This window comes from Seriola aureovittata, chromosome 8 (genome assembly GCF_021018895.1).
Source record: "Seriola aureovittata isolate HTS-2021-v1 ecotype China chromosome 8, ASM2101889v1, whole genome shotgun sequence".
In the NCBI taxonomy this organism is placed as follows: Eukaryota; Metazoa; Chordata; class Actinopteri; order Carangiformes; family Carangidae; genus Seriola; species Seriola aureovittata.
The window spans coordinates 8,995,434-9,023,082 of NC_079371.1; the positions used below are offsets into that span (position 1 = coordinate 8,995,434).

General features: G+C 39.2%; 2 protein-coding genes across 2 annotated transcripts; one reads left to right on the plus strand and one right to left on the minus strand.

Annotated features, from left to right (window-relative positions):
• The first annotated feature begins 1,377 nt into the window (after nt 1-1,377).
• On the plus strand, nt 1,378-13,214 carry LOC130173639 (integrin alpha-6-like). Its single transcript, XM_056383073.1, has 25 exons — nt 1,378-1,655; nt 1,746-1,867; nt 3,062-3,141; nt 3,238-3,508; nt 3,632-3,751; nt 3,907-4,120; nt 5,102-5,298; nt 6,628-6,716; nt 6,827-6,954; nt 7,101-7,190; nt 7,283-7,347; nt 7,713-7,858; nt 8,928-9,074; nt 9,235-9,356; nt 9,464-9,620; nt 10,194-10,277; nt 10,360-10,439; nt 10,543-10,617; nt 10,709-10,811; nt 10,906-11,082; nt 11,176-11,280; nt 11,538-11,648; nt 11,883-11,987; nt 12,267-12,392; nt 12,830-13,214. Exons 1-25 carry the CDS (start codon nt 1,480-1,482, stop codon nt 12,908-12,910), a joined length of 3,171 nt encoding a protein of 1,056 aa, XP_056239048.1. The 5' UTR covers nt 1,378-1,479; the 3' UTR covers nt 12,911-13,214.
• On the minus strand, nt 13,213-27,475 carry gpc2 (glypican 2). The gene is made up of 11 exons (XM_056383074.1): nt 26,963-27,475; nt 24,928-25,086; nt 23,529-23,663; nt 21,822-21,997; nt 21,577-21,657; nt 20,911-21,076; nt 19,973-20,103; nt 19,016-19,162; nt 17,559-17,695; nt 16,384-16,556; nt 13,213-16,164 (listed from the first exon to the last, which is right to left on the minus strand). The coding sequence occupies exons 1-11, from the start codon at nt 27,162-27,164 to the stop codon at nt 15,890-15,892; spliced, it is 1,782 nt and encodes a 593-aa protein (XP_056239049.1). The 5' UTR covers nt 27,165-27,475; the 3' UTR covers nt 13,213-15,889.
• Between the last annotated feature and the right edge of the window lie 174 nt (nt 27,476-27,649).

Genomic DNA, 27,649 nt, shown 5'->3' on the forward strand with positions numbered 1-27,649 from the left:
ATAGAATAGTAAGGCATAAAACGTCATATTACAGTAAGGCATAAAAACTTAATTCTATAGTAAGGCATGAAGTGTCATAAATACGAAATATTATAGTAAGGCATAAAACATCATAGTAAAGTAAGGTATAAAGTGTCATAAAAAAGTAAGGCATAAAAACTTCATACTATAGTAAGGCATAAAACGTCATAAAAAACGGCATTGTGTAATAACGTATAAAATGTCATAAAAACATCATAGTACAATAAGGCATAAAATGTAATATAAATGTCATACTATAGTAAGGCATAAAATATCATAAGAATGTCATTGTATAGAAGGCATGAAACGTCATAAAAACGTCATAGTATAATGAGGCATAAAACGTCATAAAAACGTCACGGTATAATAAAGCATAAAATATCATAAGAACGTCATTGTATAGAAGGCATGAAACGTCATAAAAAAGGCATTGTAAAGTAAGGCATGAAAACATCACAGTATAATAAGTCATGAAATGTTAAAAAAAAAACGTCATATTATAATGAGGCATAAAATGTCATAAGCACGTCATAGTATAGAACGCATGAAATGTAATAAAAGCGTCATAGTATAATAAGGCATAAATTGTCATAAAAACATCATAGTATAGTAAGGCATAAAATGTCATTAAAACATCATAGTATAATAACGCCTAAAAAACTCAGTTAGAATAAGTTAGAGTTACAGAAAGGCCCAACCATCGGAGTTTGAACACAAAACTTTCTCACTGTGAGGCAACAGTTCGTGACTCCCCCTCCCCAGGCAGCTAGCTTGCTGGCTGGGCGGATGGCCCACTGATTAATTAATTTATCGCTTTCAACATAAGACTGCAAGATAACAGAATGTTATATAAATTTAAATTTGAAATTTAAATTTGAAAATAAGACTGGTAGAGTGAGTGTTGCACATTCAGTTATATAAATAAAAAAAAGTTTTTTATTTATTATCCTCTTTCCTGTGTAATAAAATATAATCACTACAATAATAAATGAACAGCAGACTATTAAGCATGTCTAATAATCTTTATTGCTGCTTCCTCTCTGAATTACATTTAGTTCTTTTGTAGCGCCCCATTCATTGTTATCTCAGACCATAATTTCAGACACGTTCTCAGGTTATTCAGTCATGTGCTTGTTTACTCTTTTCAGAGTCAGTGGAAGGCAACGTGATGTAATTTTCTAAATATTGAGCCATGATCAACAAGCAACGCACACTCAGCAGAGAAGACTTTTGGTCAGAGGGCATGTCTCATGTTTGACTTTCATCAAAGCAGGAATTGGTTAATATTAACTACAGTTATCAGCTCATAAAGTTGAACAGTCCAGCATTGTTACATTTCTCACAACCACACCTTATTTGTCTGTGTCTACAATGAGCCAGTTAGCACCTGTCAGCACCCGCCCTTTTCAATAAGGGTTTACATTCTCTCGGTGAAAGAACTGATTACATATTTTAATCATGGCGAAGCACTGGCACATAGTGTATCTGTGGAGTGTTTGGTATTTCCAGACCCTTAATATTTCAGCTTTTAACCTGGACACTGAGAATGTGTTGCAGAGAAATGGAGATCCAGGAAGCTTGTTTGGGTTTTCTGTTGCCTTTCACCAGCAGCTGAGCCCTGCCAGAAAGAACCTGTGAGTCAAAATGAGTTATTCCATTTAAATGAGAGCAAACGAAAGCAAATTCTGTATCTGTGTCTTACTACTTGAGGTATTTGCTCTCAGGTTGCTGGTTGGAGCTCCACAAGCAAAACACCAGAACCAGGTGAATGTTACAGGTGTTGTTTACAGATGTGATCTGACTATAACATCTGAGCGCTGCCAGCCCATTGAGTTTGAAAGTGAAGGTTTGTCTGCCTATTTTAACTGAAATTGCTTGAGTTATCCTAGTATCTTTTAAGTAATATGACCATTGGTGGAAAGTAAAGTCGTAATATTTCAGTTTCTTATAAAAATTAAGAGTTTACCTTAAACATACTGTATGATAAAACTATAAAATAAAATGCATTGTCATAGATTAAACCAGTGTCTCCCAAACGTTTTGGCTTGTAGCCCTATACAAACAAACAGTGCCTACATAGGGTCACACTTAGATGAAGATGAGTTGTTAGCACTTCCAAGAAAGAGTGATTTCCCCCTCCTGTTTAATTAGAAGAGGTCAAATTATCCAATATTTCACAAAAAAGCAAAAATTTAAGTCCAAAAAATTAATTCAGATTTTTCTAGCAGAATTTAGTTATTTTTTTCTTTCCTCTCCCCTCACCCCAGATTAATCTCGTGACCCCTAGAGTGGGAACTAGTGAACTACATTACCTAACTATACATAAAGTACTTAAAACTGGCTCCACCTTGAGCAACTACAGAAGTAAGACACTGCTTACGCATTGATGCATCAGTATTAACAATGTAATAATGTCATATATATATATATATATATATATATATATATATATATACAGTTGCCCATAAAGTTGGAATAATTTTGTTTTCAGACACAATACTCTGTTTATTCCTATTTAAATGCATCAGTAATCACTTTTGACCAGGTGCAATGATTACATTATGTGTCCCAATTACCTAGGTGAAATAAAATAAATCACATTGTCACAATCATTTCATGGAAAGAGTTAAAAAATATTTTATTCCAACTTTATGAGCAACATTGTATATAATAATAGACAGACAGCCTGAGGACAACCGTGCTTCATACACCCTAATCCCATAACTGTGGGTGGAAGAGGTGTGAATTTGGGTGCTATCATTAGCTTATATTTTGAGCAACTAGTTGTAAAGGGGGATTGCTATGATACTCATAGTGAATTCAGTGGTTCATTTTGCATGTTCATTACAAGACTTGACTATATATGAACACAAAGTTAGACCCTAAAGTTAATACATTTGAGAATATATGAAAATACTTATGTACATTTGCTGAAGTAGGATTGTAAAAGCAGGACCTGAGTGCTTCCTCTAATCAATGTAATTATACTATAGTTATACATTGAGGCCACACAGTGAGCTCAGCTTGTTTCTTTTACTAGAGTTCCTCAATAGTAAAGGCATAAACGGCCAGTGGATGGGAGTTAGAGTGACGAGCCAAGGTCCTGGTCAAAATGTAATGGTAAGTGAAACACTCCACATTGATAATATAATAAATAATACAGAATAGAATAAATTATTCAGCAGCTTTTGCCATTTCATCATCCTTCCCTTGCAGACTTGTGCTCATCGATACCAGCAGTGGAGCCCGAGTCCAAGCGTGAATGTCCCTCGTCTGGTGACGGGTCAGTGTTATCTCTTAGGAGATGACCTGAAGGTTGGGAAGGAAGAGAGAAAATGGAGGAGGGTAGTTTGTGATTCTGAGCACCTAACCAGACGTCGCAAGGACCATGAGTGGTTTGCATACTGCCAGCAGGGTCATGGAGCATCTTTTGCAAAGGACAACAGATCACTGTTGTTTGGGGCACCCGGCGCTTATCAGTGGAAAGGTAGAATAAAATTCACAGCTGGAGTTCAGGTGTTCGTTTCATCAGCAATAATATTTTCCAACCTAAAATGTTAAATGTTGTGCTTCTGTTATTCTGTGTTTTGTTCTGTGATGTTGTTTACAGGAATTGTACGACTGGAGCTCTTGGACAACCTGGACATCTTGAGTGAAGATACTCGTGAAACTGGGGACATAGACCTGTTTAATAAAAACCTCATTCCACTCCAGAGAAACAGCTACCTGGGTCAGTTTCTAGTCTAGTCAGAGTTAATTAGGGTATTTAAAGTTGCATCTTTCTTCATAAATCTGATGGTTAATGAAATGCTATAAGGTAGATCTCTTTTCCCTCTTATGAAGTATAACTTTGCAATAAACCAAGTTCATTTCTTTGCTGTCCAGGATTCTCCATTGACTCTGGTATGGCCCTGTTCAGAAAGGGTGAGCTGACGATTGTATCAGGAGCCCCCCGAGGAGGCTACAGCGGCCAGGTGACATTTCTTAAGGCAGACCCTATGGCAAAGCGAAGTTTGTCTGTGGAGTTAGTCCTCTCTGGTCCAGGCCTGGCCTCCTCCTTTGGCTATGATGTGGCAGTGGTTGATTTAAATGGTGACGGGTAGGTTCTTCATGATTATATTGGTTCCATGGCCTTTTATAAGCACCAGCATCACCATCATAAAACTTGCCGCAGTATAATGGTCTTTAATATAATTAATAGGTAAATAAAGTATCTATCTATCTATCTATCTATCTATCAATCAATCATAATGGATGACCTTCCATATAACCTGGCAATTTATTTTAATTTGCACAAACACAAATCTAATGGGCAGATTACCATGAAAACTTGCTGCCCACATTCATGTCCTCTGAATGAAATACTCTACACTTTCCATTTTAGACATTCCATGAGCTTTGTCCTAGCACCACATTCCACACAACATGTGAAGTTTTCACCCCAAACATCTATTAGCCAGTTTGTAATACATGCAATGACCTTTCCTTCTGTTCCCTCTGGCACCCTAGAGCTCATACCTCCGTCAAGGCCAAACAGTCCGTATGTTATGTTTTCACCCATGTTGGTTTGTCAGCAGGATTACATAAAAAGTACTGAACCAAACCTAGTGGAGGCATGGGGCAAGAACACATTAAATTTTGCTAAAGTTAAAGTGGTGGATGCAGGATTTTTTTTTTAATCATTTTCCTTAACATTGCAAGATAGAGCATTTTTCAACATTTTCATCAATTTCTCAGGAACTAATATATGGATCTGGATGTAACAAATCAGAAAGATTTATGATGTTCACATCTTTGAGTTTTTACAGTTTGGTGCAGATCCACAAAATAATCCAGATCTGTTGAAAATTGAAAATGAAAAACGGAAAATGTTTGGCCTTGGCAGAGGTATGCGCTTTACTGAGTGCCATTCATACATCATGCTGGCAATGGGAATTGTGCACACAGTCACACAATTTACATCACAGAATCTTTAGTAAGCAATTCATATCATTACTCAAGTATTCTGCCAAAACAAACATGGCTCCCTGTTTCCATTGTGTGCTGTTGTGTTACTGTGTCGTTCTCTTGGTATGTGCAGATGGGAGGACCTTGCTGTAGGAGCACCAGAGTTCTTTGTCAAAGATGGTTTGGTTGGAGGAGCCGTCTACATCTATATCAACAACAAAGGAAAAAACTGGGAGGATATTGTTCCAACACAGCTTCTTGGACATAAAGACTCCATGTTCGGCCTTGCAGTGGAAAACATAGGAGATATCAATCAAGACGGTTATGGAGGTTGTGACATTTTTATATCAAATACATCATACACTGACTATGCACAACAACTAGGAAGTCAGAATATTCACATTTTGAATTCAAACACAAAATTTTCACTTTTTCTATTAGACGCTTTAAAGGACCAGTGTGTAGGATTTGGTGACATCTAGTGTTGAGGTTGAAACCAACTGAATGCCCGTCCTCACACCCCTCCCTTTCCAAGCATGTAGTAGAACCTGTGGTTGCCTTCAGGTAACGTAAAAACACGAAAGGTCCTCTCTAGGGGCAGTGTTTGGTTTGTCCTTTCTGGGCTACTGTAGAAAGATAGGACTGGGGAGCTCCATGGAAGAGGACCTGCTTCCTATGTAGATATGAGGGCTGATTCTAGGCTAACGGAAACACACTTGTTCTTAGTGTCAGGTGATTATACACTAATGAAAACACAATTAAGAGTATTTCTAGTTCTGCCAATAGATTCCCCTGAATTCTACACACTGGTTCTTTAAAGTGAGACTATTACCCTTTTGCCACCAAAATTAGCAGGTATAAACGTGTTTAAATAAAGGTAAATCTGCTAATAAAAGCCAATTGATGTCATCACATGCACTTACAGAGCACACACCCACACTCAGTGGAGAAACAGTGATAAAACGGATATTCAAAACTAATTTTGGGGCTGCAGCTCACTCTTTCATATCAAAGCACAGTGTAACCGCAGTGTTTCTGGTTTAACAGCAACGTGCTGGGCAGGTGACAGGCATGTCCACAAAAGGGGTGAAAATTAGCGAGTTCAGCCGGGTGTTGTGTTTACATCAATGCCGTTCAGAGCCGGAGCCGATAAATACTTGCTTCCACTGCAGAGTCATTATTTCCGGGTGTGAATGCCGATTGCAACCTTTTCCATTACCGTCAAAAGCCCCGATGTTAGCGGGTCTTATCGGGTTTTTTGAGTGATGGAAAGGGGCTGAAGTAACTTTTACTGAACATCATCCTCTGTGACACAAGTGGCAACTACAAGACAATAGTAAAACTAAACACAACAGTAGCACAAGCAGTGAGTTACAAAGCATTATTCATCTAAAGTTTGCAAACAGTTGATACAATACGCTACTGGTCATACCAGACTAAGTAAGGCTGTAGTAGCAAAACTTGTGATTGTACTGCAATGTACAATTGAGCATTTTATTGCTTATGATTTGATTTATAAGAGGAAGCAAGCCTTATTTCTTCTCTTCTCTCTTCTTCTCTTATCGAGACTTTAAGGACATTTTGGGATCACTGATAAACTACTCAACTCTAATTTATGTTGTCACCCCACTTTGTCTAAATGTTCATCTTTGCTGACAGATATTGCTGTGGGGGCACCATATGATGGTTCAGGTCAGGTATATCTCTACTGTGGCTCATCAGACGGTATCCACAAAAAGCCAGCACAGGTGAGGTCGTCAGGTTAGTTATGAAAGGACACCTTTTCAAATTGTTTGACATAGGTTGACAACAAGAACGGACCTTGATATTACATTCTCATATTTTGACTTACTTTCAGGTACTCTCATCAGGATCCAATAAAATTAATCTGTTTGGATATTCTCTGTCTGGCAACTTGGATGTGGATGGCAATCAGTACCCTGATTTGGCTGTGGGATCTCTCTCAGATTCTGTTTTTGTTTACAGGTAATTTTACAGCTACAGCGCAAACACTTGGAGATAAGAGGAATATATCAGTTTGAATGTTTTTTCCAGCGGGTGCCTGTTTCAATCAAGAGCTATAACGTCAGGACAAGAGCTATAACCTGTCATTTTTGTTGCCTTTGTTACAGAGCAAGGCCAGTGGTCACTGTCAGCCACTCTCTACAGGTGACACCAAGTGAAATAGACATCACAAAGGAACAGTGTGATAAACACACATGGTAAAATGTACTACAACACAAATAATAACATCATCTAACTGCAGGCTTATTGGCTTTTGATCCAGGGTTTCTTTGTACAAATTTCTGTGAAGTTATTTTGCAGTTCAGGCGTGTTTTACCTACACAGCACATCCAGCATCGTTCAACCCCAAACTGAGTGAGTTTCCTTAATGTCAGTTCAGTACTCTTCATGTACAGGTTGTTCACCTGTATTTTGTAGCATTTAATGTCAATGTAACATACACGTTTTCAAAGCTGATGCCAGACAGGACTATCTATAAAAAAGATAATCAGTCACACTCAAGCTCAGGTTTTTCAAAGTTGAACTGAAATTTAGAATTTAGAAATACATCAAATTTTACTTGCTTTACTTAACTTTATCATTTTGGAAGTAGTTGTTTTAGTGGCAGTAACTGTAGTAGTAGTAACAGCGGGTACAAGTTAGTAGCAGTAGTAGCAAAGGTAGATGTAGTAGTTGCAACAGTGAATTTAGTATCAGCATCTCAAATGTTTCCACTGTAGTGCTCAACTACACCTTTGAGGTTGATGCTGAGAAGAGGAGAGCGAGGCTTCCTCCCAGAGTCGACTTTCTGGGTTCGTCTCGAGGAAAACTGGAGCTGGCACTACAGGGGACAACAATCTGCACTGACACCGAGCTCCGACTTCTGGTACTGTCTCATTGGCTTTTTTCACAAAACACATTTTGACATGTCACAGTAAAGAAGAAATAATAACAGGTGTAAATAGTTAAAGGAATTAATTTAGCTTCAGCTTCAGGGTCCTGGTATTGTGCATGCTGTCTCACTGTTACACGTCATGACTTATTGGGACATTTGAATAGAACATAGCCATTCTTAATGTTATTGGTAACACCTGTGTTTTCCCTTCTATGTCCAACAAAAAGCGTGTAAATGGCCAATTGTCCTTTTACCCCCTTAGGCCCGTGGGAGCGTATACGCTTCCAAATTTCACGTTGTCTGTAGTCACTGCTCCACGACCGTTTTTAGCTACAGACGTGCCGGTTTTTTTCTACTTAAACTAGACGATCAGCGCTTTCTGTCAAGCCCCTGATTGTCCGCGAGCGTCACTGACTTCGATCGATACGCTCACATTAAAAGTTAGGAAATATTTGGATCAGTTTTACCGTTTTTCTGGCGCATTGTTGCTTTCTGTCTGTGTGTTTAATTGATCGATTCTCTTCCGCATTCTTTGCCAGTGACGTCTAGAGTCACGTGACTGAATCAGACATTCCTAATGGCTCCAGTGGGTGACGTCACAGCCAATCAGCGTCTCAGAGGTTTGGCCTACCTTGGCTATATATTCAGATGACGTGAAGTAGTGCTGTTTTACTCTGAGCTCAAAGGGAGCAGAGGTTGATCAGTTTATTGAAATAACAGAATAAAAACAGAAGGATGTGACCAGTCAGTTTATTATGGTTTACAGTGTTTTTATCTATAAAATAAGAAAAAATTCAAGGTCCGTTTTTTTTTTTTTTTTTTTTTTTTAAGGGCAATTAACCTCTATTATACTGTACCGAAGTCTTTATTGAGTGGCATTTATTATTAACTGAGGTAATGCTGGTTCTGAATATGTGTAGCACCTGGTGAAACATTTAAAAATTACAATTTTATTAAGGAAAAAAACAAAGGTATTAAAAAACGAAAAAATTTAATTATGGGCCTCTCGTTAAACACCAGACAGCACACATTAAACCAAAGTAAAACTCTTACGTTCCAGCGTGATATCATGGACAGGCTGCACAGAATCCCCGTGTCTGTGTCAGTATCTCTGTGGAGTCCCAGTCAGACAACCAGGACGAGTGCATATCTGTCCAACATAACTCCTGTCCTCAACCTCTACCAGAAGAAGAGCAATGTCTCAGAGGTACGAATGTGTGTGCCCATCTGTTAGTGTTTGTCACCAAAGTCGTGTGAATTTAATTTTAACACTTCAGAAATGTGTCAATTTGTTTGGGAGTCCAGGCTGAGCTAAGTTTTAATAAGTGTGGTTTCAATAAACAATTCCTCCTCTGTTGTTTTCACAGATCGTCCTAATAAACAAGGGCTGCGGCAGCGACAATATTTGCCAAAGTAACCTAGAGTTACAATACAAGTTCTGTTCCAGAAAAACACAAAATGATCAAGATGTTTTCAAGTCACTATCCAGGTAAGGCAAACAAGGTAAACCAAAAGTAACCAAACTCAAAAACAATTTGTGTGATTGAAAGCTAAACTCAAAATCTATTCTCATCCTGGGTTATGTCATGTCTCTAGAGAGGATGGTGTAGCAGTCATCACGCCCTCTGATGAAGACATAGCCTTAGAGGTCACTGTGACTAACAGAAACGGTGATGACGCACACCAGAGTCACTCAATCATCTTGCTCCCAGATTCTCTTCATTACTCCTCTATTGTTTACAGTACAGCAGCTGTGAGTATACAATGACTTTGTAGTGGAAGAAAAATGAGCAAAAACATCTTGACTAGTGTGGTTACTGTGAAATATCAGCCAATGACGGAAGAGCTTCTTTTTTATATGTTTGCACAGAAGAATATGATTATTATAAAAGATTTGATATATACACTCAAAGTCATTCACACAAATACAAACACACTTTTACCTACATGTACACTTCATGCAACTCAGATACACACGAATTTAAAGTAAAGTAAAACTTGTGTAGGAGACAGAGGAAACTAAAAGCTTGTAGAAAGAACTCTCAAAAAGACAAGATAAATTGAATTATGTTAAATAAATTTTTTTTCATTTTTCATTAAGAAAACAATGAGGAAAGAACTATGGTGGAAAAAAGTTAATGTGTAATATTTTTAAGATGAGTATATGGTGTGCATTGTGTAACAAAAATACAGCAAATCTTCATCTGGATGACCTAAATGTTTTCTGTTTTTATTCCAGTACAGTCAAATTCCTTTGTTTTTTATTTGTATACTGTATATACCATTGGTTTATGTGCATATGCCAAATGTATATTTGTATCTATAGGAAACACAAGTGAGTTGTACAGCCAATGCCAAAGGAACAGTAGTAGACTGTGAACTGGGAAACCCACTCCAAAGAGATGCTGAAGTGAGTAGTATAGTTCAGTTTACTCCACGTGTGGATTACCAACCTGCAAGTTTCTGTCTGATGACTCTTTTGGTGCCCTCAGGTTACGTTTTATGTCATACTCACAACGTCCAGCATTTCACTGAGTACAAAAGACATCAACGTCACCATGCAACTTGAGACGTGAGTGGACTGAGGAGAGTGGAGAGAAAAACTGGCACCAGTTATTGATCAGTGGGGTGAACATGATTATGAATAAACAGGTTTTGTTATTTATTTCATAAAGGACAAGTGTGCAGACCATACAACCAGTCGAGGCATTAGCCAAAGTGGTTTTTGAGCTGGAGCTGCAAGTATATGGGTTGGTAGTGATTGTATTAAATGCCTTGGACTAATCAATGAATATGTCAAATATAGTATATGATGGTCTGTTTTTGTTTGTTTGTTTTTAGACTAGCCAGGCCATCCCAAGTGTCACTTGGCGAAACCTTGATTGGTGAAAGTGCCATAAAATCAGTGGATGAAATTGGAACCCCAGTTCGATATGAATTTAGGGTGAGACGCCATATGTTGCTACCTTAAATTACATTAAAATTATTTTTTTTCACACAAACACATTCAAGGACACCGTTTAGTTTCTATTTTTCAGATAATCAATTTGGGCAGACCACTCAAATCTTTCACCAATGCTTCACTAAACATCTACTGGCCAAAGGAGAACGCTGTAGGAAAATGGCTTCTGTACCTGACTCAGATCACCAGTGAAGGCGTACAGTCTGTCTCCTGCTCGCCTGTAAACGAAATCAATCCACTTAAACATGTGAAGGTAATAAATTCCTCTCTACATTTTGTTTTATTGTTGAAAGCGTAAGGAATGCCTGTAAACCACCCCTGTAACTTGGTAATGTTTGATATCAAGGGTTGGCATGATCCCTCGAGGAAAAGACGTGAAGCTGAATATGAAGCCCTCTCTACTGACGGGTTTCTTTCATTTCTTCCAACAAGTAGGAAATACAAAACCTTGGTAAGGAATTATTAGATCCACACAGAAACTACAACTTTATTCTCTGGGGGATTTGAATGTCTGTATTCATTGTGAGATCAACAATTCCATCTCTAGAGCCATGTCAGTAGCATGGTTAAAAACTAAGCCGGTCGAGGGTCTGGTCAGAGGAAAGGGCGGGTCAAGAGAGTTAGGAGTCAAGAAGAAATCAGCATCTAGTTATTTGTGAATTTGTCAGATGTCGAGTGTGACCCCAGGCCTGTTGCTCTCCTCCTCAGACCTGCTCAGATGGACTCAAGTGTGTGGAGATACGCTGCCCTCTGCTTGGTCTGGACAGTACTGCAGTGATGGTTCTGCACTCACAACTCTGGAACACCACTTTTACTGAGGTTACACAATTTCTACAAAATAACTCCTCTCATATGTATGAAATGCATCAGCTCTGACAGATAACAGTGATGAAAAAGCCTCAGTTTAGTTGCTTTAGGATCTTGTTTCCAACAAATATTCCAAGCGACCTTTAGTTTTTTGTGGCTTACTTTGTTGGCTGAAGCCTTCCTATCATTAATCAGAAGTATAAAGCATGAGACTACTCACTCATTTATTATGCCTCTCCCATTCAGGATTACAGCTCTTTGAATTATCTTGACATTGTTGTGGATGCCACCCTCAGTTTAAACAACTCTCCAGAGAATATTGGACTTAAACCGGAGAAGCCTGAGACAAAGGTAAAACCATGAGTGAAAAAAACAATTTGCTGAATTACTTTGGCAGATTTTTGTTTTTACACATTTTATCTCCCCTCTGGGCTGAGACAATGATTTAAATTTGCAGGGTGACATTTACATTTATGTAACCAATGGGAAAAACACACGATCTTGTAATCCTGCAATCTACAACCTGAAATCTTTGTATCTTAAGTTATATTGGTAATTTATAGTTTGCATAATGTTAACTTGTTCCTGTGTTTTGAGATTCCCACACTAAAATGTCATTGCTGTCCACAGGTAAAGCTGACAGTGTTTTTTGAGAAAAAGGCTGAATACTTCACCAAAGTTGCCTGGTGGATAATCTTCTTAACAGTCATTTTTTTGCTCCTATTGTTGGCGGTTTTTGGATACTTAATGTGGAAGGTAATAAATGAAATTAATCTGTAATTTTTTTTTGGTTTGTTTATTTAAAATTGTGGTAAACCAACTGTGCAAGAATAACTGGCAAAATATTAGTGCTACTCCAGCTATTTGTAACTTTTGCTATTGCTACATAGATTACATAGCTTATCAGTATATCATTATCAGTTAAACTTATCAGTTTAGAAGAAACGTTGCAACTTCAGCACCAAACTTCATTCCTTTACTCACCTGAGAGCTGCGGTGGAAAGCATCTTGTATCTTACAAATAGCCCCTTTAAATATTGTCGTTTTTCATGAACTTGCAGCTTTAAGTAGAAATACAGATTTTGTATACTATATGTTATTGTATAAAGACGTGATGTTATCTGTGAGTTATGAGAGCATGCCCCATGCCACAGCACATGTACTGATTATCCTTTATTTTCTATCCTTGTCAGCATGAACGTATCAACTGTCTCGCACATAACAAGAAGCCCTCATACAATAAAGATCCAGAGACTGCTCCTCTAAAAGGCTAAAAGGAGACACTGAGGGCGTCCTGATGCCTCAGTGGTATGAGACACTTGTCATGAGCACAAGAAGTTGATATTCTCTATCTACTACTACTGCAGAATTACATGATCATAAGTGATTTGCAGGGACATACTTGATGCAGAACTTTAAAAAAAAAAAAAAAAAAAAAAAAAAAATACTGTAACTGCATTTAACTCATTTGTAAAGGTACAACTGAAATATGGATACTTCTTTTTTAATGACTGCACATTTTTGGTTGATTTTGTAAGAACAAAATAAAATGAAAATAAAAGGGGAGAGAAAAACATATTTTTCTTCGTTTTTTTTTAATGAAGCAGAAAATATCACTTGTTTGATACCAAAAAATTGTTACGACAACATGAAAAAAAGTTGTGTTATACTTTCACCATGAAAGAATGTGCGAGTAGTGGGAATGGATGAGAGGTAAAACTAAAGAACAATTTACCTGAAATTGAATGGAAATATTGCAGCCACCACATCCTTATCTGACTGCTGATCATCGAAAGCACATACAATTAAAATACTGTTGCTTTTGAAATACTGTGAAACACTTTTTTTCATTTGTAGTTGTGCAACATAATACTGTGTTTGTGGTGAAGTCTTGTACGTGGTCGCTACTGTCTTGAAAGAGTTTCATTCCAAAATAAGACATCCACCTTTGATCGTTTGTCAACAGTAATATTTCACCTATTATTTACAGAGGAGTGACATTTTAGAGGATGGGATCATCTTTGTCATATAATGAGTGATGAAAAGCTCATATTTTTGACCGAAATGGATATGTTTTAGAATGAAACCCTTCTCTTGCTATTTTTTGCATTTGTACAGGTGCTATAGCCCATTTGACTACAAGTGAACTTCTGTTACAACCAACTGGATTTCACAATTTCCCCACTCAACGGAAAAGTGTCCTTTTACAGCATCGATACATTCTTTTTATATTCTCCATCTCTGTCTGTGTTCGCTTTTGGGATCCTATCAATTGAATTTCATATTTAAAATTGTTTAACATTTTGAGAAATAACCTTGTTTGCTTTTTTTTTTTTCTTTTTTTTTTTTTTAAACTAAAGTTGGACGTGCCGCTAGCTAGCTTAGCTTAGCACAAAGACTGGAAATGCAGCAGAAAAACGGAAAATGTAACAAAATCTACCTACTAGCACTTCTAAAGCTCACTAATTACTTAACACATTGTACCCCGTTTGCTTAACACACACTTAAAAAATTAAAAGCATAAACTAAAAACAGAATTTCTCAATTTTACGGGGGTTATGTGCTGGGCTAGCTGGTTGCTCCCAACCAGGAAAGACTGGTGCACAAACTGCTATAAAAACACAATTTGTGGTTTTTACACTTTTTGTATGTATGACATGAGATAAGTTTGTTTGTAAACTAAAAATAAAAATAAAAAAGGTACTGGTAGGCAGATTTCCCCATCTGCAGCCTTTGTGCTAAGCTAAGCTAACCAGCTGCTGGCAGTAGCTTCATGTTTGGCATACAGACATGAGAGTAGATCTTCTCATCTAACTCTCGGCAAGAAAGCTAATAAGAGTATTTCCCAAAATGTCGAACTATTACTTCAAGCTCACCCTCATGTTCGTTGCTGTACATCGATGACCAACTCTTCACCAACAAATTTTTTTATCTTCATGAAAAATCTTTGATTTTATCTTTGTCAAAACACATTCAGCATATGAAAATTAGAAGCCACACATCTTGACAGATTTTGTCTTTCCGTCAACATTCAGTCTAATTTTGCGTCACATCAACAGCTCACTCAGTGTTTTCATCATCTTTTGTTGCTTTTAGGAAAAATAAGTAGAAAAGCACACTATGAAACATCCCAATATCTTCTCAGCATTACCCCAGAACTATAAATTGAAACCAGGACATATAACAACAAACAATATAAAACCACCATACAAACACACACACACACACACACACACACACACACACACACACACTCACACATGTTGTTCCTCAACAATCTCTGGTTAAGATTAAAAAAATGATAGCTGGTCTTGTGGCCAAATTTCATATGATAATTAAGTGTCTAGTTGTGATTGATCAAATAGAGCTGGATTTTCCCTTTTTCTTTTTTCACCAGAGGAAGTTAAAGACAACAAACTTTTCAAAGATAAAAACATCCAACCTTTGCCTTAAAAATCATAATAATGAGAAAAAAGAAATATAATATTACAAATAAATTAAAAACACCAATATATTACATTAATTAACCCCTTTTCATCACAAGCAACCCAAATTAATTTGAGCTTTTAGGTACATTCAAAATAAGCCGCTTGTTTGGTTTCAAGAGTCATCTGTGACTTTTTTTAATTCCTAAGCCAAAATAGGAGGTTCAGTTAAGCGATTAAATTACATCTCACGACTTCCACAAGATTAAAAAAAATGAACTAAATGAACCACACCCATGACTGAAATCAAATCAATTATATTAATCAACCTAAATTCATGAGAATGGCAGCAAATAAATGCACTCAGATCATATCAGCTGCTCACCGAAACTACACAGTAATTAACTGGCACAACTAATCTCCATCTCACAGAACGCCAAACCATGAGACCATCAGCTCCATCACCCAAACATGTTGCTAATTCTTTTTCTGCTGCAGCACTTTTGTTCCCCTTTCTCGAATGTGCTCCAGCGTCAAGATTGAAATACATCTCACAAATGGCACTAAAAAAAGGGCAGTACCCATTAATTAAATATTGTTAGTCGTCATCAATGTCTGGTGATGCCTCTTTTGAGGCTTGTACAGTAGGAAAAATATTCACTTAATTTGTTTTGTGCTGTAAACAGATTTCTGATTATTGCTAAATTAGCCTGTTTTGTCATTTTGTTTCTGCTGGTGTAACCAAATGGAATGACTTTGTTTTTCTTCATAATGTGCTTAAGACTTGAGCAAGACAGAAAACCTCCACAACCAGACTGTAATAACCAGCTATCTCCACATGGGGGCAACAGTGACCATGAAAGGCAAAGACAACAAAGAAACCAGGGAGAAGGTAAGCCCACTGGATGCAGATCGAACCCGTCCATGGCCGTTGTTTCTGTTCCACTTGGACCCGTTTCTGTCTCGGACTCGAGGAGGCTTTGCAGGGTTGGAGACCGGGTTACGAGGGGGCTTGTATGGGGGAGAGTAAGGCCCATAGCCTGGCCAATCATCATTGTACCTTTCACCATGATCTCCACCCCCTGAGCCACTGCCCTCCTCACCTGGAACAAGGGAAAAGTAATTTCTGACTGATGTGCAGCGTGGAAATAAAAAGAAAGTGCTAATTTTACAATCCAAATAAAGGGTTTAAATTTTACGGATGTTGTTCCAGATTTTCATAATCACCAATACATACTGAGAAAAACCAAGGACTAACTAATACTCCTCATAAGATATACAGACACACAGATATAGAAATATTGACCGTCAGGAACACTCACTGTCCATGAAGTCCATGTCTTGTCCGCTCTGAGCATGTCTCAGTTTGTTGGTCACCACCCTCAGCTCCATGATCAGCTGTCTGGTCCTCACATCTGGCCTGGCAATATCCACCTCTACCTCAGGGTTGTTGATCTGGCTGACCAGCCCGTCACCTGTCACGTCTGGGAGGTACCTGAGTGTGTACACAAACAGGCATTCATGTACAAAAACAGAAAACTGGATGAATATGAACACAGATCTTTTCAAAGCGGTGCAAGGCAACTTTGCAATGTAGACATCCTTGACTTAGCTTAGTTTAAAATCCGTTTCAGGCCCTTCGCTGCATGTCAACCCCCCTCTCTCTTCCTTAACTTTCTTGTCTCTCTCTCTCTCTCACTGTCCCTGTCACAATAAAGCCAAAAAATGACCGAGAAAAAAAAACAAAAAAAACTTGCTGCTGAATGGTTAGTAAATCCCTCCAAACTGTAGGAGCATCTGCTTGTTCAACTGCAGTATCTTATGTTTGATTTCTGCATGTGTGAAATTCAAACTACAGTTTTCAGGTACCTTGTCCACCACTGGTTAACATTAAGCTCAGCATCAGCACGGCTTCACTAAGTTGCTAGCATGGCTGCATGCACCAGATCTTCTTAAAACTCTATACCAGAATGGCAAAATTGTATTTTTACCATTGACATATATAATAAGATGTACTCTATTCCCACAAGCTAATTATCGTGGTAAAACATTTTATACCAGCTGCTCTATCTATTCCAGTCTGGCTACAGTCCCACTTTGTGATTGAAGCTTCCAAGGTGGGTGTACTTTTACATAAAACTGTTGCCTAACAGCTGGAACATCATAGACACAAAATCATCCATTATGCAGACTAGTTTTTCCTACCTGTGTACCTCTCTCACAACACACACACACACACACACACACACACACACACACACACACACAGGACTACACAGTCTCTTTAAATCAGCCTGGATACATGCTGTTGGTCGATATCTGTGTACATAAAAGCAAGCAGACCCACATAGAGAGTATGTGGGTGACTGGTGGTGGCAAAATTAAACAAACTCAGTTCCATCTGTTGCATCCTGCCACCTCTGTACCATCACTCGCTCACTCCTCCCCCGCCTCTACCTATCCCCTCCCTCCATTCCTCGGCTCTGATCTTGCTCACCTCCCCCGGGTCTGCCCATTCCAGCAGCGGTCCTCATTAGTGACGTCGGCAGCCATCTTCTCATCGTTGCAGATGGTGTGTGGGAGGGACACCCAGAAGCCCCGCATAGGCCGCAGTCGCTCCTTCAGCTCGGTAACCTGTGCGGAGGCGGGAAGGAACTGGTTATGAGTCAGACCCGGTTTTAAAGTATCCTTGTTTGGTATGTCTGACTGGAGAAAGCATATGGAAGCTGCAGTGCTGACGTTGGACAAAGTCAAAAAACGGACATGACACTGCTTCTGGGTCAGTTCTTAAACCACATGCCTTTTATGTCTTATAAATTGATATACAGTAAATAACTGCTGTCCCTTTACTCTCTCCTCTGCTCTTGGTTTTATTTATAGTCCAGCGCTTCTGTCTTGCCAGATCACTCTGTGGTCACAGGAATACTGTCTGGGCTCTGACCGCTCTGTATTATTAGCTTCTTGTACCAAGCTTATTTTTCTCCCTCATTTTGTCCACTTTCCACTTTCTGCTCAGTTGCTATGACTGAATCCTGGTACAAGCACAATACAATCATATCTGACATTCTTGATTGCAGTTTCAACATTAATATAGTTAAATCACACGCAACCCAAAAAGGTGAATATTTGAGTACTTAAAGCTGCACTAGTAAGTATTTTGTCTTATAAAGAGCAGCTGAAATTACCAACCTGCCAAAAGACAAACCCAAACATAATTGTGTGTAGTGACAAACCAACAGATAATTATCACCCGACTGCAGTTTTCCCTCCCTTTGCAGAAGCTTGAAGCGTCTTTCAGCCTGTTGTTTTGGTTTTCTTGCCAGAGCTTTAATGTTTTGGTTCACTCTCACTGCTCTCATCAACATTGTTTCCAGACACAGAAGACAAATAAGCTCTGATAAACGAATTGTAGCTCATTTACATCAGAAAGTACTCAGACATACTGCAGACTTTGTCATTATGGGTTATTGAGTGTAGATTGATGCGCAAAAATGTCAATTTTATACATTTAAAATTAAATCTACATCATAAACATGTTTTTAGAAATTCTTTCAAATTTATTTAACTGAATTCTCTCATTTACAAAAGTATTCAGACCCTTAATTCAGAAGTTTGTAATTAGAGCTTACAGCAACGAAGTGAAGGGGTGTGAATATTTTCTGAACTCATTGTAGCTGCTGAACTGGAGTTAGTGGAGACCAAAACTGAGGTAGAAAAAAGTGAATATTGAGCTTAACTTTGCCGCAGTGCCAGAGACACGACTTTAAAATTAATGCTAACGTTGCTCTGTATCAACTGGATGTGCAAATAGTTAACTTTTTGCGAACAAACTCATCAAAACAACTTTATAAATGTTTATATCTTGTTATGCTGCCCCCAAGTGGCCAATAAACAATTATTGTTATTGCAGGTTTAATCTGTTCTTAATTGACTATAATAGTGTTTCTTCCTCACCAGTCGGTCCAGGTTGGTGCCTGCAGCAGTGGTGGGTTTCTCTTCAGGGCTGTAGGTGCGGAAAGGCCTCCTGTTTCCCCCCGACTCTTTCGGTGAGCGTTTAGACCGACCTGGAGCAGGCCTGGGGCTTCCACAGCCCTGGAACACCTGAGTTAAGGAACAACAAAGCAACATCACTGTCAACAGCCGTGTCACAAGAGCATCTTTACAGTCTAATATAATCTTATCAAAAGATTTGCCAGTATAATGAAATACCCACCTTCAGATGTTCCTACAGTGATAATTAGTGTTATCCTAACTTTTCTCACAGAAGTTCTTTAACAACACCCGACCAAACAACAAAAAATGCCTAAAAATGTAAAGCTCGTCATCAGTAGCTGTTTTTTAAGTAATGTTAAGAGTTATGGTGGTAAATGAAAGCTGAGAGATGAGCTCTGTGTAGTCAGTGTCTACACTAAGATTTAAATCAATGTGAACTGAAACAAGCAATATATATGAAAAAGGTTCTCCATAGCCTCCATAATTATGCTCTGTTAATGAAAAACAGCAAACGCAGAATGCTGAGCTGTAAAAGCGAGAGATGCCAGTTCCTTAAAGCGCTGTTACCACAAACCAGGAGCTTCTCTGTTTCCATCGAGATGTGGGTGTCTCTCTGGTGGATTAGCTCCTGGGATGCCTGCCATGTTTTAATCATACTGTCAGGCTGTCATGCTCTTCGGGTATAATTCCTGTCATTTTTACTGCATGTTCTCTCATTAAGAAGATTAAAATCAGAATTAAACAATAAGCAATATAGCTGTGACTTGTAAGAGTGATATTTTGAAAATGCTGGATGATGATTTTTATGCAGGCACAAAAGGTTCAGTGAATTATTATTGAATTACATTTCCGCTGAAGAACAGCCAAAATGAAAATTCGGGGAAAGCAATTTTCATCTGCTTGTGTTCTCGTTCTTACCTTAGTGGAGATGGTGACACTGTTTTCCTGCATGTGCATGATGGCCTCCGACACTTTCACGGAGATGGAGTCAGCTGCAAGCTCCATGTTGAATGGTCCCTCCAACTTCTCTGAAACCTGGTACAGAGCATCTGACAGAGGAGAGAGGAAGAGACAGAAATAGAGATGGTAAGGTGATGAACCCTGCTATGACCACATTCATCCAAATATTCACTGTCAGGGTTATACAAGCAAAAAAAAAAAAAAAAAAACTCTGTTGGTGGCATATTGTAGACCTTGATAAACATCAAGACAATGGCTCCCTGTGTCTGGAATCTCTCAATGGCTAACCAGCTGAAGAGATTTGATTAACATCTGTTTATGGGGCGTTCAGGGAGATCAGGAAGCAAGCCAACATTTTATGCAGAGAAAAGGAGAAAGGAATGGTGGTTGGAGAAAAGGGTACATGAGGGTAAAATGGGCTTGAGTGCAGCAGACATGGATGGAGTGATGAAAGGTGAGAGGAAGCACTACACATGAAAAGAAAGAAAATGCAGGGAATGTGTGGGTTTGATGAAAGGGGAAAGGAAACACAGGAAGACAGATCAATTGAGAAGGAGCAGAGAAGCATGAATGATTAATGGAGGAGGAATTCATTAGGGGAAAAGGAAGTCGAAAGTAAATGAGTGACAGAAGAGCAATAAAAGGATTCTACTTTTAGGTATGCTCAATCTTATAATGATAATAATTCAAAGTGTAGTTAAATGTCATTTAGGTCATAACATCTTTTTTCTTAAGGATCTAAAATCATTGAAAGCAAAGTTATTGTGGCACTTTGAAACATGGGTGCTTTAGCTGAAGTACATATTATACCTAATCCAAAAAAATATGTCTTTCACCTGGCCCTAAACCCACTTTAAAATCTATTAGGATGTATTGTTCATCCTACCCTCACCCACCAATGAAATTGTTCCATTCGGTGTCCAGGTCGGCCTGATTGGCTAAGCAGCCCTTCATCACGTTAAGGCACAGGGAGTGGCAGGGCCGCAGGGAGGGCATGCCTCGACACAGTGGGCAGTACCACTGACGCATCAGGCCACGCACACACTCTGAGTCTGCAGTCAACTGAAAAAACAAAGCAGTGGGAGTTGTGGCAGAAAGAATTAATAAGAGGGCACAATATTACCATTAGTATTACTGTGTAAGGGAACTTTATATGTTATGTCAGCAGCTCCACAAGCGAACCGCAGTTAGCTTGGAAAACAAGCACTTTCATTCCAGCTTTCTCTGGACAAAGTGCATACTCATTGCCAAGATGTTGGTTTTTTACTCTCAGGGTTCAAGTTGAAATTATCCAGATATTTTAATTTGAACAAACTGGTTAGCTACAGGATCTCAACTGTGCCTTTATTTTGAAAAGTGCCAGGCCTATGTCATTAACATTAGAGAAACTCTTCTCTACTGCAGCATCTTTTTGGATTCAGGGCAACAGGAATTATATGTTTAATTTACACAAAAATGACATGATTAAATATATTACTTCATATGAGTATGATGTAGCTCAAGTAAAGTGCTGAAAAAAGCAGATACTGAATAGAATACAACTAGCAATAAGAACCAGTCACCTTTGTTGCTTTGTTAACAATATCCCGACCAGTAGCCAAGCCCTGAGACAGTGCTCTGGCAGCAATGAAAGCCCTGGACACCTGAATGTGAAACCAAAGAGAACAGAATCAGATCATCGCAGCTCAATGTGCTCTCTCATTCTTCATAACTGGAAGTACAGCTATACTGGATAGTTATACTGAAGCCATGGGTTTTCTCAAAGTGTCCATGTCAGCGCTGTATTGTTTTATCACAAGGCACACACTTGTACGCGTAGTTTGCGGGGCACATCTCCAAATGGCTGCAGCTGTTCGGCGTGTTTGCTGACACACTCCAGGTAATCCTCACTGAACTGATACTGGGGGTTGACGAGTGAGAAGACCCGCTCCACCAGTCTGGACCAGAAGTCTGACAGAACCTCTGTCAGACTTACACTGCCCCCTGTTGACAAAAGAGCAACTATGAGGAACCTGCCAGCATCAGCAAACAATGTCTGTAATCTGAAAAATAAAAAACATTTCTGAAAGACAGCATCTTATTAGGGGGCATTTCAGTGTCAGCAGAGTGGATGTACAGGGCTTTTTTTTCTTTTTTAATCTAAACCACAATATGCTTTTGCACTGTGCTACTATGATGCCCAAAAGGGCAAGGTTAAAGGAGTAGTTCACCCCAAACTAAAAAGCCAGTCATTATCTAGACACTGCCATGTCAGCTGATGCTTTTAAAACAACCAAACACACAGTGAGCTAGGCACAGAGAGCTAACCTGAAGACAAGTAATGAAATAGATAAATAAAGCATATAGCATCCATTAAATTTCTGCTGGAGTATTATAACGCTCAGGATATGTATCCCATGCAGTGCTTCCTGTCCTACGGCTGTAGAACGTGCATGCAATTTTAATGTTTTTAATTTATTTAATTAATGTTAATAATAAGACATTTTAGGTTTTGTTTGCTGCAGTATTTTTCTCATTTCTTACTTTAAATGTGCTTGGGTGCTTATTAAGTCTCTCCACATTTGACAACTGGCAGACATGATTCTGAATATGCGACTCTCCAATCTGTAGTCTACTATACAGCCTCAAATTAGCCGTCCATGCTGTTTGGCAGACAAAGACAGGTTGACTAAGCAGCAACAGCCTGCACAAAGACTCGCCAGCGAGCGGCTGTCATGCCAAAACAGAGCGATCCGGAACAGAAATAGAAACAGTCTGGCGTCCGTGGGATTCCAGGTCTCTTTTTTCTCATTTTTTTTCCCAGTTCTTTTTTTTTCTCCAGTTTGGCATGTCAGTACTCCTTAAAAGACAATCCTGACTCTTTACTGTTGTCCCAGGCTGCTGTGGATTTACCACAACACGGGGACGGACTGATAAAACCAAACTAAACTAGCAGTGCAACAGGGGATCATCACAGCTCTCACTTTGACCAGATCACCAGGTCTCTGCATTTATTAATTCATTGTTGTGCTGATAGTACAGAGCCCAAGTTGCTTCCCTGAATAAATGTCCTCTAAAATTTGCTTGTTAGCATTCATTTTTATTTTGTTGCAAAAAAAATGTTTATTGCATCATACAAATTCAGAGAGTGTCGAATGAGAGTTAATAGAAGGTGGGTTAACTTGGGTTTTAAATACTGTACTCTAACTGCCTAAAATGTCCAAAACTGTCATTCATATTTTGCATTTATTTGCCATTTCAGATTGGAGACTGACAGAAAATATGGCAAGGGAGTAAGGAAAAAAGGGTCACAGCTGGAAATGTGGACATTGCAATTACACAGCATGTATCTTAGACCACAAAACCACCAGGATGCCCCTAATTTTATTGATTTATGTAGCAAATCCAATCCTAACCGGTACCACTTTGACCATTAGACTATCTAAATACATAAAACATAATTTGAGTTCCTTTTTTTGAAATCTCATCTTCTATTAACATTGTTGGCTGCGGTGAATTAGGTCACTGAACTAACCAGAATAATATCTGCGGAGCTCCACAAACAGCTCCTGGAAGACGTGTGCATTCTGGGTGAAGAGACGGCCGTAGGTCTTGGTAAACATCTGATTCATAGACTTCTCTGACAGGTCTATAAGCTCTCTGAAGAACTCTGCAGGGAGACAAAAAAAAAAAAAAAGCAGAAGCAGATTACATATCAAACTGTCACCCAACTTCTTTTCTTCTAATATCTTAGCCAGGTTTCTATGTAGGCATTCAGTCACACACCCCACCCCCCCACCCCCTCCCTCTCAGATTAACAGCTCATAGGGACAGTTACATCAGATCATGCACTCTGGTAAATGAGTGTAACAACATGTACTTTATTTAAAATCCATCTTATAGACTCATATTCAGTCTCCCACTCCTTCAGCATTTTTAAATGATTCATCACATGCATTATATAAAAGGATGAGGAGGGAAAAAAGGTCTTAGCAGTCCAGAGCAGGTGGGAGGAGGAAGTGTACATTCAGCTCTGTGCTGTGGCTGCTACAAACCTACAGCCGTACAGACAGAATTTGAGACAATATGGATGAAATTAGTCATTAAAACTCTCCTACACTGACAATTGTTTAAAGGGCCCCTCCACCAATTTTACACATGAAGGGGAGTTTACTGGCCATGCATAGTCCTACTGTGAAATCCTGTGAAAACTGTCTCCTATAGCTCTGAATCAAGCTTTTTAAAGTCAAAAAAATAACGCTGATGATGTCATAGTGATGTCATCAGGGTTATCTCAGCTTCGAGACTACAAGTTTTTGACAAAGCCTGTGATAAAAATTGGGAGGTGTGGAGTTTAAGAAATGTAGGCAGGAAGGGTGCAAATAAAGACAGCATTACGTTGCATTATGGGAAATGCAGGATGCAGTGCTTCTGGAACTTAAGGGACCAATGTCAGGATATCTCATCCTCTGTTGCTTCAATTGTAACCCTAATTTTTATTATCTATCTCCTGTGAGTCCCCACACTTTATGAAACTGCAATAGCTGTCGCAGTCTGGAATATTCCTTTAATATCAGCAGTTCTCATGCATTGATTAAACATGGATATGAATCATACTAGGATCTTTGCAATATGTATGCAGTGCAGCGCTTTTAGCTGCCAAAGTCAATTTTGTGGCACAGATATCTGACCATCTGAGAGGAACTGTGCAGTACGAGATCTTAAATAAGTTTTTAATCAGCTGTCACTCATTGCTGCAAACTTGGTAGATAGGGGAGTGTGAGATGAAGACAAGCTGGGCGCAGTTTTTTTTTTTTCCATCAAATGTACCCACTGTGGCTGCAAAAAGAGGAAGTATTTTTTAACCAATTTCAAACCAGGTAATGATCCCATTAAATATAATAACTGTACAAGCTTCTGAGTGGGCCTCTCACCATCAAATCTGCGGTGTCTCTGGGTGAAGGTGGTCAGAAGGAACTGGCTGTTGTCTTCAACGGCTCTGAGGAAGTCCCTATCACTCTGAAGCGCCAGCGTCTCCTCCATCTGACTGGAGCAGCAGGTGTAGTCCTGAGGACAGAGCCGCAGGTGCTCACCTGGAAAATAAAACCAGGCCAGCAGAGAAAGAAAGGTTAGGAACGATCACACACTCAGAAACTTATGTGGATACATTTGATTATTTTGGTTTAAGCATAACATAATGTTTTTGCTTTGAATCTGCAAAAAAACAAACACTTTGGGCTGCATCTTTACATTTAAAAGTGCTATATGGCTACAAATAAAGTCATTATTAATAGCTCAACAAAAACCAAGAGCTACTCTCAATAACGTCAGTGGGTCTATTCCCAGATCAAAACAGATGTTTTTAGTGAAAGAGTCAATTCCTCCACTTATCAGTCTGTTTTGTTACTATAGGGAAATCTTATCAAAGATAAGCTTTTGATGAAAAATTGTAATTTCCCTGCATGAATTATTCAGCTTCAATCTGTCTTTCTTTGTCCGCTCAGGTTGGGTCTTTGATATGTCAGAGGTAATGATATGCAAATGACAACCAGGAGGGAAAAATAACATACAGCATTCAAAACGTGGTGCAGGTTTGAATTCTTTGTCTCTATAATTTTACATCCACCATGAATATTACTACAATTAATGCAGTTGAAAGTCTCAGTCCCAACTCCACCCTCGCTGATGTTCCTCACTGTCTCTTTTGTTCTCTCTGTGTGTCTCACTATTAGCCCTCTCTCATCCCTCTATTTCCATTTCTAAACTGCCTCGCTTCATCCTTTGCTCTCCCAGCCATCTGCTCCCCTGGCCCACGGGACAGTGAGCCAAGACTCAGGCAGTGATAGCCCAACACACACACACACACACACACACACACACACACACACACACAAAATCAATCAATATTGCAGTTTTTTCAGTCACTCGCACACACACAGCAGAATTACCTCAAAGTAAATCCTCTGAATTAACATACATTTCACTCAGAAATATTACTCTTTATATTCAAAGCTCCAGGTCTGTCTGCGGGTAGCCACACACACACACACACACACACACACACACACACACACACACACACACACACACACACACACACACACACACACACACACACACACACACACACACACACACCATCATTCCCTTTAACATACTAATCCTCCAAGAAGTAGGTTACATCTTCAGCCACTCAAGTGGCTCCATCATTTGCTCACATGGTCAGACATTCATATTTTAACAAACCGCCTACAATCTACTTCAACTCTCTCCTCATCTCCTCTATCCCACCCCCTCACCAAAACTTCCAAATATCAAAAATCCAACTGTTTGTAATCCACATTATATCTTTTCATTCAGCAGATAAGATTATCACCAATGAACAGAGCCTATGGGTATATGCAGGGATTTAACAGTGGGCCAGTAGGCAAAGACTAATTAGGGCGAGGTTCTTTGTTGCACCGGTGTTGGCAATTTGCTCATCCCCTTAATCATCCTATTTAAACAGCACAGAGGGAAGGAGGGGGCGGGTGTAATTTGTTTTAAACCACCATGCATCGTTTCTCTTGAGGAAAACTCACCATGATATTCCTAAAGGGTGTTTCTGGTGCTTATTAGTGAGTTTTGAGCCACCCTGTACTTTCTTTATATCACTTTGTTATAGTGATTTGTAGTGTGTCTGGGATATTTTTCTGCTAAAATATTGCTATAATATTCCCATAATGATTTGAGGAGTATTTCTATTACCGGCCAGAAAATTTATGGTGACCTTAGTGGGCATAATGGTAATTTAATCCGTGTCCATGAGACAAAGTAAAGCATGCTGACGCGCCTACATCTCTGCTGCGACATGCATCTTACATTTTATTGTAAACTTGACTTAAACAAATATTTCTTTTGGAGAGTGAGTCCCAAAAACGGCCTGATTGTGTAAATTGTCCCCACCGGAGGCTAGGTGCAGAGTCTTACCGGAGATCTGAGTCAGCGGAGCGATGTCTGTGCCGTACCCCTTCTCCGCGTACACCTGCCGGGTGTCGGCGCAGCTCCTCCCAGCAGAAGCCACTGGGCTCCGGATCCCTGACAGAGCAGCGACCGTGCAGAGCAGCACCAGCAGCGGGTACCTGGGGAAAGATAGCCGGGTATCCATCCTCACCGCAGGTCTCAGAAACATACACCAATGGAGGGGATGGGTTTATATAGTCTACAAACAGGATGCAGCAGCTTATAAATGATTGAATGAATGAATGAATGACTGGCCGGTTTGGATGAACGGAAAAGTAAAAAGAGTAGTGTCCCAAATCGTCAGTCTTTAGAAACAGCCATAGTTTTCCGATAAGTGCAATGAACCGACGCGTCCGGACCGGGTTTTTACATCACACACACGTTTCCATCGACTGTGTCCAGTTAATTTGTCCTTCCTGGGAGATCCGCTGATGTACGTAAGTGTAAAGGGAGTGTGAGTGGGGCACTCCCGTTCCTCAGCATCTTCTAACAAACTCCGTCAAGTCCACGGGAGTTAGCTGGGAAATACCGGAAAGGTGGCTCATTTCAAAATAAAAGCAGAGGCATGTTTATTTGCATAGCCTTGTTCCAACAAGGCAAGCCAAAGCCTTTTCTGAGAGTGTAAAAATTCAAAAGGCAATATTAAAAAATAAT

Bases quoted from the DNA above. Each gene is read 5' to 3' on its own strand.
- gpc2 (XM_056383074.1), bottom strand. From the start codon at position 27,164: ATGTTTCTGAGACCTGCGGTGAGGATGGATACCCGGCTATCTTTCCCC. The intron at 23,664-24,927 runs GTGAGAGGCCCA...GTCTCCCTGCAG, and splicing joins GAGACACCGCAGATTTGATG to AGTTCTTCAGAGAGCTTATA. The intron at 16,165-16,383 runs GTGAGTGTTCCT...CCCTTGTTCCAG, and splicing joins AGACATGGACTTCATGGACA to GTGAGGAGGGCAGTGGCTCA.
- LOC130173639 (XM_056383073.1), top strand. From the start codon at position 1,480: ATGGCGAAGCACTGGCACATAGTGTATCTGTGGAGTGTTTGGTATTTC. The intron at 10,812-10,905 runs GTGAGACGCCAT...TCTATTTTTCAG, and splicing joins CAGTTCGATATGAATTTAGG to ATAATCAATTTGGGCAGACC. The intron at 11,281-11,537 runs GTAAGGAATTAT...TCTCCTCCTCAG, and splicing joins GTAGGAAATACAAAACCTTG to ACCTGCTCAGATGGACTCAA.